The sequence below is a fragment of the Gobio gobio genome (genome assembly GCF_949357685.1).
Source record: "Gobio gobio genome assembly, chromosome: 14".
NCBI classification, from domain to species: domain Eukaryota; kingdom Metazoa; phylum Chordata; class Actinopteri; order Cypriniformes; family Gobionidae; genus Gobio; species Gobio gobio.
Genome location: NC_137107.1, coordinates 5,541,889 through 5,557,966, shown reverse-complemented (window position 1 = coordinate 5,557,966; position 16,078 = coordinate 5,541,889). Strand labels below are relative to the sequence as shown.

Here is a 16,078-nt window from a genome sequence, read left to right as displayed (position 1 = left end):
TTTTTTACTGTTTATAGGCCTGTTATAAACATGTATCTGTATCTTTTGCATCAATAATTACAAAAAAAAAAAATAGAGCCATGTACGTAAAAAAGCAAAAAAAAATATTACATTGTATTTCTTTAGTTTTATTATTACATTTAAAGGGGGTTAACCAAGCAGTATTCATATTAATATTATCAATAATAGAGTTCCAAAATGTTTTTGAATATATTATGAAAACAAAGGTCTTCAATACATTGTTAATACATTAACAAATGTGCCCCGATGTTTAAGGTGTTTTAATTCTAATTCAAAATCATACAATATTGCCAAAGCTAGGAATATATGAACATAAATAATAATACATATATGAACATAAATAATAATGCATATATGAACATAAATTATAATACACATATGAACATAAATAATAATATTAATGATAATAATAAACATCAAAATAATAGAGGGAAATATTATAACCTAACTTAAACTTAAATAAACAGTGTAACAAATTAGAACATTTGATACCACAGTGTTTTATGTCTTCTCTGATTTAAAAAAAAAAAAATTTAAAGTCATTAACATGTTTAAAATGTTAAGCATTCATTTTCGGATCCCCTATTTCCAATTATTGTCACTTTTTGTGTTGCTCTGCTATGTTCGCTACATGTTCTGTCTTTAATAATAATAATCATATTTATAATATGTATAATAACAATAGTTATAGTAAATATTTTAAATGATTATAAACATTATTTAATATTTTTATTATATTAAAACGCAATGAAAAAAATAATAATTTAGCAGTTTCAAATATATATTGCCGATTTTATGAGAAAATAATTATAGAATAATTCTCTATTCACAAGATTAAATTGTTGCTCTGATTTTTTTCTAGTAACGTTAGAATAAATAATAAATAATTAAAGAATAAAGAAGCGTTTGTGTATTTGGCCCTTAAACTTTTCGCGGTTTCCTCTATATTGACGTATTACATGCTGTACTCTAATTCACACGAATAGACCAATAAATGTACAAACAAATTAAACGGAATAAAATAGAAAGCTAAAGCCTCTCCCAAGCTTTAGATGGCACACTTTATTTTTTCAGGCTCGCGACGCGCACACGATCGTTTTCAAAATGGCGACGCCCATGCATAGATTGATCGCTCGAAGACAAGCGTGAGTTATTTTAAACATTATACGATTGTGCAGTCCCAAATTATATTTGTAAAGTTTTCACTGTATTTAGTTTGTCTCATTAGTCGTCTAGTTTGAGTTTTTGCTATTTCAACGCCAGGTTTAACTATGTTTATGCGGCTTCTCGCATTTCCACAGGGAGGCAAACAAACAACACGTTCGCTGTCAGAAATGTCTGGAATATGGACACTGGTCCTACGAATGCACTGGGAAAAGAAAGTATCTATATAGACCTTCCAGGACAACCGAGTTAAAAAAGAAGCTGAAAGACAAGGAGAACAATCCTTCAGATGATTTGGGGTAAGAAACACAACACATTCACAGACGTGCGTAGTGATATTGAATGACTGATTACTAGTTTACTCATTTTATTACTCAACATCTTGCGATGGAAACTCGCTTGTACGGAGATTTCAAGTTCAGTTAATTCGTGTATATCTATATTAAAGAGAGAGTTCACCCAAAAATGAATATCCCCTCATTAATTATTCACCGTCATGTCGTTCCAAACCTGTAATGGTGCGTTCACACCGGACGCGATTCGCGCGATTCGCGCGAGTGATTTACATGTTAAGTCAATGCAGAGACGCGAAATGGCATTCTGCGGCGCGATTCGCGCGAATGAGGCGGCGAGATTCGCGCGATTCGCGCGATTGAGGCGGCGAGAAGGACGCGACTTGAGCGTTTTGAACGCGCGATTCGCGCGAATCGCGCGAAACGCTCAAGTTGAAAAATCTGAACTTTGGCGGATATTTCGCGCCGCGTTAACCAATCAGGAGCTTGCTCTAGTAGTGACAACAATGAAGAGAAAATCTGTATATTGATATCTGGTTCAGACAATATGATTATCACTGTGATAACATTAAATTACATGAAACACAACCCAGTCTCTTTTTGTTAAATGCAAGTTTATGTATGATCAATAATACAAAAGTATCAGTAATGTATAACAAGCTATACATGAAACAAAGCAACAATGCAGTCAAACATTCAAAGTCAGTGCTAGTAGGCTAACGTTACAACTGCAACGTACAGTTATAGCCTAAAAATATAAAGTAATGAAACTTATCTTTGCCCTCAGCCTAAACGATTTGCCAGGGAACAAATTATAGATCCATGAGACCAAAGATCGGCCGTTACAAGACGAATTATAGCTCGAGACACACCACAGAGACATCAGAGCCAGCGGGAGACGGCAGAAGGACTGGCCGAGGAAAGGTTGCCCTCGCCGGCTTTCACGTGCGCTGAGCGCGCTGTCCGCTGGAGCTCACAGCTCCGACAACGGCAGATAAAATGTTCAAATAGGCACTGTTTATGTAAATAAACCACAGATTTGAGCTTTAAACAACTACATTATCGACTGAAAAAGTCTTAAAACTACGTTTTGTCACACATTAACAGTAGATATGAACAAAAAAAAAGACATGTAAACACAGCCCATGTCAGCCATTTCTCAACGAGACGAGCTGCTGGCGGAAGCCCCGCCCATGACGCGAATTCGCATCTGTTGTGCAGTAAATGTCACACGCGATTCGCGCGAATTTCACGCGCGATTCGCGCGAGTAAACTCAAAATGTACACGCGTCCACCTTCGCGCGATTAGCGCGAATTATTCGCGCGAATCGCGTCCGGTGTGAACGCCACATAAGACTTTCGTTCATCTTCGGAACACAAATTAAGATATTTTTGATGAATTCTGAGAGATTTCTGTCCCTCCATTGACAGCTACGCAACTACCATTTTGATGCTTCAAAAAGTTCATAAAGAGATCGTAAAGCTAATCCATATGAATTCAGCGGTTTAGTCAATTTTCTAAAAAGAGACTCAAATTGCTTTATATGATGAACCGATTTAATTTAGGCTTTTATTAACATATAAACATTCATCAACACACCAGTTGTGGTAAACAGATGTTTGAGCTTCAGGGAGAACCAATGAGGTTCATTCTCGTGTTACGCAGCACGTTTGAGCTTCTCTAGAACCAATGAGGTTCATTCTCGTGTTACGCAGCACGTTTGAGCTTCTCTAGAACCAATGAGGTTCATTCTCGTGTTACGCATCACGTTTGAGCTTCTCTAGAACCAATGAGGTTCATTCTAGTGTTACGCATCACGTTTGAGCTTCTCTAGAACCAATGAGGTTCATTCTCGTGTTACGCATCACGTTTGAGCTTCTCTAGAACCAATGAGGTTCATTCTAGTGTTACGCATCACGTTTGAGCTTCTCAAGAACCACTGAGGTTCATTCTCGTGTTATGCAGCACGTTTGAGCTTCTCTAGAACCAATGAGGTTCATTCTAGTGTTACGCAGCACGTTTGAGCTTCAGAGAGAACCAATGAGGTTCGTTCTCGTGTTACGCAGCACGTTTGAGCTTCTCTAGAACCAATGAGGTTCATTCTCGTGTTACGCAGAACGTTTGAGCTTCTCTAGAACCAATGAGGTTCATTCTCGTGTTACGCAGCACGTTTGAGCTTCAGAGAGAACCAATGAGGTTCATTCTCGTGTTACGCAGCACGTTTGAGCTTCTCTAGAACCAATGAGGTTCATTCTCGTGTTACGCAGAACGTTTGAGCTTCTCTAGAACCAATGAGGTTCATTCTAGTGTTACGCAGCACGTTTGAGCTTCAGCGAGAACCAATGAGGTTCATTCTCGTGTTACGCAGCACGTTTGAGCTTCAGAGAGAACCAATGAGGTTCGTTCTCGTGTTACGCAGCACGTTTGAGCTTCAGAGAGAACCAATGAGGTTCATTCTAGTGTTACGCAGCACGTTTGAGCTTCTCTAGAACCAATGAGGTTCGTTCTCGTGTTACGCAGCACGTTTGAGCTTCTCTAGAACCAATGAGGTTAATTCTCGTGTTACGCAGCACGTTTGAGCTTCAGTGAGAACCAATGAGGTTCATTCTCGTGTTACGCAGCACGTTTGAGCTTCTCTAGAACCAATGAGGTTCATTCTCGTGTTACGCAGCACGTTTGAGCTTCTCTAGAACCAATGAGGTTCATTCTCGTGTTACGCAGCACGTTTGAGCTTCTCTAGAACCAATGAGGTTCATTCTCGTGTTACGCAGCACGTTTGAGCTTCTCTAGAACCAATGAGGTTCATTCTCGTGTTATGCATCTCGTTTGAGCTTGTCTAGAACCAATGAGGTTCATTCTAGTGTTACGCAGCACGTTTGAGCTTGTCTAGAACCAATGAGGTTCATTCTCGTGTTGCGCAGCACGTTTGAGCTTCAGTGAGAACCAATGAGGTTCATTCTCGTGTTACGCAGCACGTTTGAGCTTCTCTAGAACCAATGAGGTTCATTCTCGTGTTACGCAGCACGTTTGAGCTTCTCTAGAACCAATGAGGTTCATTCTCGTGTTACGCAGCACGTTTGAGCTTGTCTAGAACCAATGAGGTTCATTCTAGTGTTACGCAGCACATTTGAGCTTCTCTAGAACCAATGAGGTTCATTCTCGTGTTGCGCAGCACGTTTGAGCTTGTCTAGAACCAATGAGGTTCATTCTAGTGTTACGCAGCACGTTTGAGCTTCTCTAGAACCAATGAGGTTCATTCTCGTGTTGCGCAGCACGTTTGAGCTTCTCTAGAACCAATGAGGTTCATTCTCGTGTTACGCAGCACGTTTGAGCTTGTCTAGAACCAATGAGGTTCATTCTAGTGTTACGCAGCACGTTTGAGCTTCTCTAGAACCAATGAGGTTCATTCTCGTGTTACGCAGCACGTTTGAGCTTGTCTAGAACCAATGAGGTTCATTCTCGTGTTGCGCAGCACGTTTGAGCTTCAGTGAGAACCAATGAGGTTCATTCTCGTGTTACGCAGCACGTTTGAGCTTCTCTAGAACCAATGAGGTTCATTCTCGTGTTACGCAGCACGTTTGAGCTTCTCTAGAACCAATGAGGTTCATTCTCGTGTTACGCAGCACGTTTGAGCTTGTCTAGAACCAATGAGGTTCATTCTCGTGTTACGCAGCACGTTTGAGCTTGTCTAGAACCAATGAGGTTCATTCTCGTGTTGCGCAGAACGTTTGAGCTTCAGAGAGAACCAATGAGGTTCATTCTAGTGTTACGCAGCACGTTTGAGCTTCTCTAGAACCAATGAGGTTCATTCTCGTGTTACGCAGCACGTTTGAGCTTGTCTAGAACCAATGAGGTTCATTCTCGTGTTACGCAGCACGTTTGAGCTTGTCTAGAACCAATGAGGTTCATTCTCGTGTTACGCAGCACGTTTGAGCTTGTCTAGAACCAATGAGGTTCATTCTCGTGTTACGCAGCACGTTTGAGCTTGTCTAGAACCAATGAGGTTCATTCTCGTGTTGCGCAGAACGTTTGAGCTTCAGAGAGAACCAATGAGGTTCATTCTAGTGTTACGCAGCACGTTTGAGCTTGTCTAGAACCAATGAGGTTCATTCTCGTGTTACGCAGCACGTTTGAGCTTGTCTAGAACCAATGAGGTTCATTCTCGTGTTACGCCGCACGTTTGAGCTTGTCTAGAACCAATGAGGTTCATTCTCGTGTTACGCAGCACGTTTGAGCTTGTCTAGAACCAATGAGGTTCATTCTCGTGTTACGCAGCACGTTTGAGCTTGTCTAGAACCAATGAGGTTCATTCTCGTGTTACGCAGCACGTTTGAGCTTGTCTAGAACCAATGAGGTTCATTCTCGTGTTACGCAGCACGTTTGAGCTTGTCTAGAACCAATGAGGTTCATTCTCGTGTTACGCAGCACGTTTGAGCTTGTCTAGAACCAATGAGGTTCATTCTCGTGTTGCGCAGAACGTTTGAGCTTCAGAGAGAACCAATGAGGTTCATTCTCGTGTTACGCAGCACGTTTGAGCTTGTCTAGAACCAATGAGGTTCATTCTCGTGTTACGCAGCACGTTTGAGCTTGTCTAGAACCAATGAGGTTCATTCTCGTGTTACGCCGCACGTTTGAGCTTGTCTAGAACCAATGAGGTTCATTCTCGTGTTACGCAGCACGTTTGAGCTTGTCTAGAACCAATGAGGTTCATTCTCGTGTTACGCAGCACGTTTGAGCTTGTCTAGAACCAATGAGGTTCATTCTCGTGTTACGCAGCACGTTTGAGCTTGTCTAGAACCAATGAGGTTCATTCTCGTGTTGCGCAGAACGTTTGAGCTTCAGAGAGAACCAATGAGGTTCATTCTAGTGTTACGCAGCACGTTTGAGCTTGTCTAGAACCAATGAGGTTCATTCTCGTGTTACGCAGCACGTTTGAGCTTGTCTAGAACCAATGAGGTTCATTCTCGTGTTACGCCGCACGTTTGAGCTTGTCTAGAACCAATGAGGTTCATTCTCGTGTTACGCAGCACGTTTGAGCTTGTCTAGAACCAATGAGGTTCATTCTCGTGTTACGCAGCACGTTTGAGCTTGTCTAGAACCAATGAGGTTCATTCTCGTGTTACGCAGCACGTTTGAGCTTGTCTAGAACCAATGAGGTTCATTCTCGTGTTACGCAGCACGTTTGAGCTTGTCTAGAACCAATGAGGTTCATTCTCGTGTTACGCAGCACGTTTGAGCTTGTCTAGAACCAATGAGGTTCATTCTCGTGTTGCGCAGAACGTTTGAGCTTCAGAGAGAACCAATGAGGTTCATTCTCGTGTTACGCAGCACGTTTGAGCTTGTCTAGAACCAATGAGGTTCATTCTCGTGTTACGCCGCACGTTTGAGCTTGTCTAGAACCAATGAGGTTCATTCTCGTGTTACGCAGCACGTTTGAGCTTGTCTAGAACCAATGAGGTTCATTCTCGTGTTACGCAGCACGTTTGAGCTTGTCTAGAACCAATGAGGTTCATTCTCGTGTTGCGCAGAACATTTGAGCTTCAGAGAGAACCAATGCAGGGCTCCAGAGTGCGACCAAATGGTCGCATTTTGCGACTAAAATTTGAGTGTGCGACCAGTAAATTTGCCTGCTGTCGGTAGGCTACTGGAGAAATTTAGAAAATACACTTACTAATTATAATTGATAGACGTTATGTCTGGCAAATTCTATCTTTGCCAGCCGTTTCTATATGAGATCATATTAAACCATTTGTCCGTGATGCATTTTTGCCATTCGCAATCCAGAAGAGAGAGAAAGCGAGCGAGCTACAGCGAACACAACACCACAGTCAGCTTAATGAGTGAAGATGGCCAAGAACTAAAACAAAAGTTTATTCTGCTTAAACTTTAGGGATGTGCTGTGATATTAATCTAATTTTATTTTCGATTTTGGCTTCCAAGAATTATAAAAAGTTGGTATGAGGTAAAACTCTTCCTATAGCCGTGTTCAGTCGAGCTCATCCTTCCCGTCACAGCTGCTGTCATTTCTCCCTAAACCTAAACTAAATGTCAGATTCAGTGATTGTTGTAAACTGCAGTCTCTACTGTTGCTAAACTGCGGGATGTGTTTGATAATAAAGAGCTATTAAATGCACAAGTCAATAATCCGCGCAAGAGACGCTGTTTCCAGCTTCAAGGCGGCTTATGTGTGTGTGCTGCGAAATGGACCGACTTGCACTTAATAATATTAAGAGCTTCAGCGATAACCAATGAGGTTCATTCTCGTGTTACGCATCATGTTTGAGCTTCAGCGAGAACCAATGAGGTTCATTCTCGTGTTACGCAGCACGTTTGAGCTTCTCTAGAACCAATGAGGTTCAATCTCGTGTTGCGCAGAACGTTTGAGCTTCAGAGAGAACCAATGAGGTTCATTCTAGTGTTACGCAGCACGTTTGAGCTTGTCTAGAACCAATGAGGTTCATTCTCGTGTTACGCAGCACGTTTGAGCTTGTCTAGAACCAATGAGGTTCATTCTCGTGTTACGCCGCACGTTTGAGCTTGTCTAGAACCAATGAGGTTCATTCTCGTGTTACGCAGCACGTTTGAGCTTGTCTAGAACCAATGAGGTTCATTCTCGTGTTACGCAGCACGTTTGAGCTTGTCTAGAACCAATGAGGTTCATTCTCGTGTTACGCAGCACGTTTGAGCTTGTCTAGAACCAATGAGGTTCATTCTCGTGTTACGCAGCACGTTTGAGCTTGTCTAGAACCAATGAGGTTCATTCTCGTGTTACGCAGCACGTTTGAGCTTGTCTAGAACCAATGAGGTTCATTCTCGTGTTACGCAGCACGTTTGAGCTTGTCTAGAACCAATGAGGTTCATTCTCGTGTTGCGCAGAACGTTTGAGCTTCAGAGAGAACCAATGAGGTTCATTCTCGTGTTACGCAGCACGTTTGAGCTTGTCTAGAACCAATGAGGTTCATTCTCGTGTTACGCCGCACGTTTGAGCTTGTCTAGAACCAATGAGGTTCATTCTCGTGTTACGCAGCACGTTTGAGCTTGTCTAGAACCAATGAGGTTCATTCTCGTGTTGCGCAGAACATTTGAGCTTCAGAGAGAACCAATGCAGGGCTCCAGAGTGCGACCAAATGGTCGCATTTTGCGACTAAAATTTGAGTGTGCGACCAGTAAATTTGCCTGCTGTCGGTAGGCTACTGGAGAAATTTAGAAAATACACTTGCTAATTATAATTGATAGACGTTATGTCTGGCAAATTCTATCTTTGCCAGCCGTTTCTATATGAGATCATATTAAACCATTTGTCCGTGATGCATTTTTGCCATTCGCAATCCAGAAGAGAGAGAAAGCGAGCGAGCTACAGCGAACACAACACCACAGTCAGCTTAATGAGTGAAGATGGCCAAGAACTAAAACAAAAGTTTATTCTGCTTAAACTTTAGGGATGTGCTGTGATATTAATCTAATTTTATTTTCGATTTTGGCTTCCAAGAATTATAAAAAGTTGGTATGAGGTAAAACTCTTCCTATAGCCGTGTTCAGTCGAGCTCATCCTTCCCGTCACAGCTGCTGTCATTTCTCCCTAAACCTAAACTAAATGTCAGATTCAGTGATTGTTGTAAACTGCAGTCTCTACTGTTGCTAAACTGCGGGATGTGTTTGATAATAAAGAGCTATTAAATGCACAAGTCAATAATCCGCGCAAGAGACGCTGTTTCCAGCTTCAAGGCGGCTTATGTGTGTGTGCTGCGAAATGGACCGACTTGCACTTAATAATATTAAGAGCTTCAGCGATAACCAATGAGGTTCATTCTCGTGTTACGCATCATGTTTGAGCTTCAGCGAGAACCAATGAGGTTCATTCTCGTGTTACGCAGCACGTTTGAGCTTCTCTAGAACCAATGAGGTTCAATCTCGTGTTACGCATCACGTTTGAGCTTCAGAGAGAACCAATGAGGTTCATTCTCGTGTTACGCAGAACGTTTGAGCTTCTCTAGAACCAATGAGGTTCATTCTCGTGTTACGCAGCACGTTTGAGCTTCAGAGAGAACCAATGAGGTTCATTCTCGTGTTACGCAGCACGTTTGAGCTTGTCTAGAACCAATGAGGTTCATTCTCGTGTTGCGCAGAACGTTTGAGCTTCAGAGAGAACCAATGAGGTTCATTCTCGTGTTACGCAGCACGTTTGAGCTTGTCTAGAACCAATGAGGTTCATTCTCGTGTTACGCATCACGTTTGAGCTTCTCTAGAACCAATGAGGTTCATTCTCGTGTTACGCAGCACGTTTGAGCTTCTCTAGAACCAATGAGGTTCGTTCTCGTGTTACGCATCACGTTTGAGCTTCAGAGAGAACCAATGAGGTTCATTCTCGTGTTACGCATCACGTTTGAGCTTCAGAGAGAACCAATGAGGTTCATTCTCGTGTTACGCAGCACGTTTGAGCTTCTCTAGAACCAATGAGGTTCATTCTCGTGTTACGCAGCACGTTTGAGCTTCTCTAGAACCAATGAGGTTCATTCTAGTGTTACGCAGCACGTTTGAGCTTCTCAAGAACCAATGAGGTTCATTCTCGTGTTACGCAGCACGTTTGAGCTTCTCAAGAACCAATGAGGTTCATTCTCGTGTTACGCAGCACGTTTGAGCTTCAGTGAGAACCAATGAGGTTCATTCTCGTGTTACGCAGCACGTTTGAGCTTCTCTAGAACCAATGAGGTTCATTCTCGTGTTACGCAGCACGTTTGAGCTTCAGTGAGAACCAATGAGGTTCATTCTCGTGTTACGCAGCACGTTTGAGCTTCTCTAGAACCAATGAGGTTCATTCTCGTGTTACGCATCACGTTTGAGCTTCTCTAGAACCAATGAGGTTCATTCTCGTGTTACGCAGCACGTTTGAGCTTCTCTAGAACCAATGAGGTTCATTCTCGTGTTACGCAGCACGTTTGAGCTTCTCAAGAACCAATGAGGTTCATTCTCGTGTTACGCAGCACGTTTGAGCTTCAGTGAGAACCAATGAGGTTCATTCTAGTGTTACGCAGCACGTTTGAGCTTCAGAGAGAACCAATGAGGTTCATTCTCGTGTTACGCAGCACGTTTGAGCTTCTCAAGAACCAATGAGGTTCATTCTCGTGTTGCGCAGAACGTTTGAGCTTCAGAGAGAACCAATGAGGTTCATTCTAGTGTTACGCAGCACGTTTGAGCTTCTCAAGAACCAATGAGGTTCATTCTCGTGTTACGCAGCACGTTTGAGCTTCAGTGAGAACCAATGAGGTTCATTCTCGTGTTACGCAGCACGTTTGAGCTTCTCTAGAACCAATGAGGTTCATTCTCGTGTTACGCAGCACGTTTGAGCTTCAGTGAGAACCAATGAGGTTCATTCTCGTGTTACGCAGCACGTTTGAGCTTCTCTAGAACCAATGAGGTTCATTCTCGTGTTACGCATCACGTTTGAGCTTCTCTAGAACCAATGAGGTTCATTCTCGTGTTACGCAGCACGTTTGAGCTTCTCTAGAACCAATGAGGTTCATTCTCGTGTTACGCAGCACGTTTGAGCTTCTCAAGAACCAATGAGGTTCATTCTCGTGTTACGCAGCACGTTTGAGCTTCAGTGAGAACCAATGAGGTTCATTCTAGTGTTACGCAGCACGTTTGAGCTTCAGAGAGAACCAATGAGGTTCATTCTCGTGTTACGCAGCACGTTTGAGCTTCTCAAGAACCAATGAGGTTCATTCTCGTGTTGCGCAGAACGTTTGAGCTTCAGAGAGAACCAATGAGGTTCATTCTAGTGTTACGCAGCACGTTTGAGCTTCTCTAGAACCAATGAGGTTCATTCTCGTGTTGCGCAGAACGTTTGAGCTTCAGAGAGAACCAATGAGGTTCATTCTAGTGTTACGCAGCACGTTTGTTCTAACACATCAAGCATGTTCTGTTGAGCTTCTGTTAATGTTCACTGACCAGCCATTATATGTGAATAAAAGCCTAAAATCTGTTCATCATATAAAGTCTCTTCAGAACATTTGGACTAAACCACCTTATTCATATGGGTTAGTTTTACGATCTCTTTATGAACGTTTTGAAGCGTCAAAGTGGTGGTTGCGTAGCTCAATGGAGGGACAGAGCTCTCAGATTTCATCAGAATATCTTCATTTGTGTCTGAAGATGAACGAAAGGCTTTAGGGGTTTGGAACGACAATGGGCAGAGGAATTAATGACAATTTTCTTTTTTGGGTGAACTATCCCTTTAATTATAGCATTTCGCTTTTTAGGCAGACAGCGCCATCTTAAGGTGAAAGTGCAGAATGCAGAACTGGACACTGCATAATATTGCTAGTATAGAATGATCAAACAAAAAAAAATATTAATTATTTCCATTTGTTGTGTTTTTCATTCTTTCTAATTTGAATGATCATGTTAAATACTGGAAAGACCCAGACACATAAAAGTGTGCATTTCAACTGTACTTTCTTGACACTTTTTAGACCTGGAATAACAGCGCGCAGTGAGAAAAAACCAAAGAAGAAAAGGTGAGTCATTGCCAGTGTTTTCAGTGTTTATGATGCATAATGAAGTGAAATATCAGGATGTTTTCTCTGCTTTGAGGGAACCAATACACTTTTACTGTCGCATGCTTGGTCAGGTATGAATTTAAGTTAATTTATTTGCACTTGTATCTCAGTTTTGCACAACTTCCTATTAAATTAGTTATAGTGATCGACCAATATTGATTTTTCTAGAACCGATACTGATAATTTTCTTATTTATACACCAATAAATAGAGGGGTCTGAAAGTGCAAAAAATAAAAAAAGTGCACTGGTATTTTTTGTTGTTTTAGATTTTGACCCCATGCTCACATTCATTTGGCATTCTTTGCAAACTGCCAGCCCTGAATAAGTCCGTACATCACTTTGGGTTTTCCTCCTTTCAGTCATCTTTAAAAAAAAAGTGTTGAAAATTAGTAGTCTTTCATGTTAATTGGAATCTTCATGTTACAAAAATAATTGTATTTATAAAAAGCATCAGCAGCAACACTAATGTTAACAATAAGCAAAATTAAATGTATAAAATAAAAATAAAATAAATGTGTTTTCAAATGGAGAAAATTAATTAAAGACAGGAGTCATATTAACTTTGCAGAAATGTAATGCTTAATTTTAAACTACAGTTTTAGTAGATTTATAAACTGTTTAATAGGTTAAAGAGTGAAGAATAATTCGCTGGATAATGTTAAATAACTGAATAATATTCTCTGGAATATTGGAATATAACAAACAAAACATCGTAATTTATTGTATTTCTCAAATTTTATGTTAAGTTATATCAGAATTATTAATTTTTTTGTCGTTCTAGATTATGAAATATCTGCTGACAAACTGATGCTTATCTACATTTACACAGAACTACTCAAACTGCGATCGTCCGCGGAGATCATAAATAATTAATATCCATTGAGTTGTTTTGCCTACTTTGATGTTTATTAACGAATTAATGGTTAAGTAAATGTTTATATAATTAATTGCGGTGTTTTAAACAAGTGAATCTTGTTAAAGTTGTATGCGGTGGCCATGGAGCATTTCCTGAGCATCAACCCGCTGCGCAAACAGCAAAATACAGACGACTTCACGAGACTAATGATGAGAGAATTAAATTCAGCGCTTTTATTTCCAACATGTGCTCATTCATGGCTGTATTATTTAATTCATGCAAAGTTGCATCTGTATTTGGACAGGACTTGATAGATTATTTTGCGTGTCTCTAATGCTGCGTTCACACCAAACGCGAATTGAGCGTCAAAATCGCGTCTACCGCGTCTAGTTTCACGCGCGAACATTTTGAATGCATTCGCGCGTCCGCAGAGAATTGGACGCGCGTAGAAATCGAGCGCTGGAAGCGAAATTGACGCGCGTTCAAGGCACTCCAGGAGAAATGTCATAAAACACCACTCTGCCTCTTTTCATTTTCATTAAAAATATATATTAAGCATTAATAGCCACACAAATGTGGTCCAGGCAACTCCTACATTATCTTCACTGCATGTATGTTTAAATATCCTTAAAATATAAAGTTATGAAACGTCACTTTGCCCTCAGTCAAAACGATTTGGCAGACAACAAATTATAGATTCATGAGAGCAAAGATCGGCCGTTAGATCTACACAAAACGAACCACTACAGGACATCAGAGCCAGCGGCAGACGGCAGAAGGACTGGCCGCGGAAAGGCTGCCTTCGCTGGGGTTATGAGCAGTGATTGCCCGGTGATCGCCTGGATCTCACAACTCCAAAAACACAAGATTATTTTTTTTAAATAGGCGCTCTCTTTATAAATAAACCACAGATTTGAGCTTTAAACAGTAATAATAATTAAATAATTTTTAATTTATGCAGGGTTTCTCATACACGTAACTTTACCACGTGACAGCAGCGAGCAGGCTCCTGATAGGTTAACGCGGCGCGAATTGACGCCAAAGTTCAAATTTTTCAACTCGGACGTCAGGCGCGAATTCGCTTCAAACGCGTGAATGCACAAAAGCACCATTCGCGTGTAACGCGCGTATCGCGCAAGACGCTCAATACGCGTCCAATTCGGCGAATGAGGCGGATTCGCGTCCTTCGCGCCGCGCGAAACGCGCCTTCCGCGCCGCGCGAAACGCGCCTTCCGCGCCGCGAGACCTCCAGACGCGCGTCAACGCGCCTTTCCATTGACTTAACATTGAAATCACTCGCGCCAGATGCTCTATTCGCGTTTGGTGTGAACGCAGCATAAGAGAGTCGAGCTCACGGAGGCATGTCAAATAATCCGTCAAATCCTGAATAAACTAGCTAGATTTCAGGCATTTATGTAACATCTAATTTGTGTATTAATGACTTCTGTTAAATAAAGTTTACTAATTACAGCAAAACAGGCAAGTGTACTTTACCTGTGCACGCTGTTGTCTCGTCTCGTCTCAGATGCGCTGTAATGGCGATCCTGCGCGCAATTCTCAAAACGCCCACAAGATGGCGCCGTTTATTGGTAAATCCGATATTACAAAACCGATATCCGATTATGGTAAAATGCTTAAATATCGGGGAAAATATCGGTAAATCGATATATCGGTCGATCACTAATTAGTAAACAATCCAAGTCTACAGTTTGTGGAAGCCACTTTATATTCTGACTTTATAACCTTAAAAAAGTCAGAATTGTGAGATTAAAAGTGTCTATTATTAATACAAGATGCTTCATATATGAAAGCACATGACCTGATGTGTTGATGTGCTGTTTTCCTTGAGGTCCTCCTCCAGCTCGGGCAGCAGTGATTCGTCCGGCTCTTCCAGTGACTCTTCCTCCTCCAGCAGTGAGTCCTCCAGCTCCTCATCCTCATCTGAAGACAGTAGCAGTGACGGCGAGGACAGCTCCAGTCCTTCTTCCTCATCTTCCTCCTCCTCCTCGTCTTCCTCCAGCTCGGACTCTGATTCTGATTCCTCAAGCAGTTCGGATCAAGGCCCTCCAAAAAAGAGAAAGAAGAAGAAATGATTTGAGCCGAACACAGAACTCGTGTCATACGTGTAAAGAAAGAGAGAGAGAGAGAGATTGTCATCTTGTTTTGTACAATGTAAAAATCACACGTTCACTTTTTTACAAATGCAACTTTGTGTTCCCTTCTTGCCGGAGTGTAGTGGTGTCTCGAACCTATACATTAAAACGCTGTGTTAAAATTGATTTATTTTGCATCTTTTTTTTTTTTTTACATGAATGATCCATTTGTTTCTTTTTTTTAATAAGTAGGAATGATGCCATAAAAAGAGGCTGAGGTGTTTTAACATTTTAAGATGGTTTAACACGAAATAAACGGATTTCTTACACAAGGAAACATCGCTTTTGTGAGTAATATTATCAATACTGCAGTTAAATCACGAGTAATCCTTATCATCAGAAAGACCAGTCGCAAAACGTTCGATCCGAGGCTATATATTTGTACAGATTGCTTAAAATATCAAATATTTATAAAGCATATTTGTATTGTTGTCTAATGATTTATTTTTGTTGAAATTAAATATTTGAGAAATCACAAAATATTATTAAGCAATATATTATAATTTAGATGCATCACACACTACAGGTTATTGTGAAATTGTTAACTGTAATATTGTAAATATTATTACAATGTAAAATAGCTGTGGTTTTGTGAAGATAGATAGATAGATAGATAGATAGATAGATAGATAGATGGATGGATGGATGGATGGATGGATGGATGGATGGATGGATGGATGGATGGATGGATGGATGGATGGATGGATGGATGGATGGATGGATGGATGGATGGATGGATGGATGGATAGATGGATAGATAGATAGATGGATGGATGGATGCATAGATAGATAGATAGATAGATAGATAGATAGATAGATAGATAGATAGATAGATAGATAGATAGATAGATAGAGTGATAGATAGATAGATAGATAGATAGATAGATAGATGGATGGATGGATGGATGGATGGATGGATGGATGGATGGATAGATGGATGGATGGATGCATAGATAGATAGATAGATAGATAGATAGATAGATAGATAGATAGATAGATAGATAGATAGATAGATAGATAGATAGATAGA

The 16,078-nt window shown here is 40.9% G+C and overlaps 1 protein-coding gene across 2 annotated transcripts; it reads left to right on the top strand.

Moving 5' to 3' along the window:
- Positions 1-1,107: 1,107 nt before the first annotated feature.
- Positions 1,108-15,524, top strand: zcchc10 (zinc finger, CCHC domain containing 10). Of its 2 annotated transcripts, none has more exons than XM_079835876.1 (4): positions 1,108-1,166; positions 1,323-1,484; positions 11,952-11,996; positions 14,745-15,524. In XM_079835876.1, exons 1-4 carry the CDS (start codon positions 1,126-1,128, stop codon positions 14,986-14,988), a joined length of 492 nt encoding a protein of 163 aa, XP_079692002.1. In that variant the 5' UTR covers positions 1,108-1,125; the 3' UTR covers positions 14,989-15,524. The 2 variants fall into 2 exon arrangements, with proteins under 2 accessions (XP_079692002.1, XP_079692003.1); XM_079835877.1 differs by having other exon boundaries at positions 1,113-1,166; positions 14,757-15,524.
- Positions 15,525-16,078: the final 554 nt, after the last annotated feature.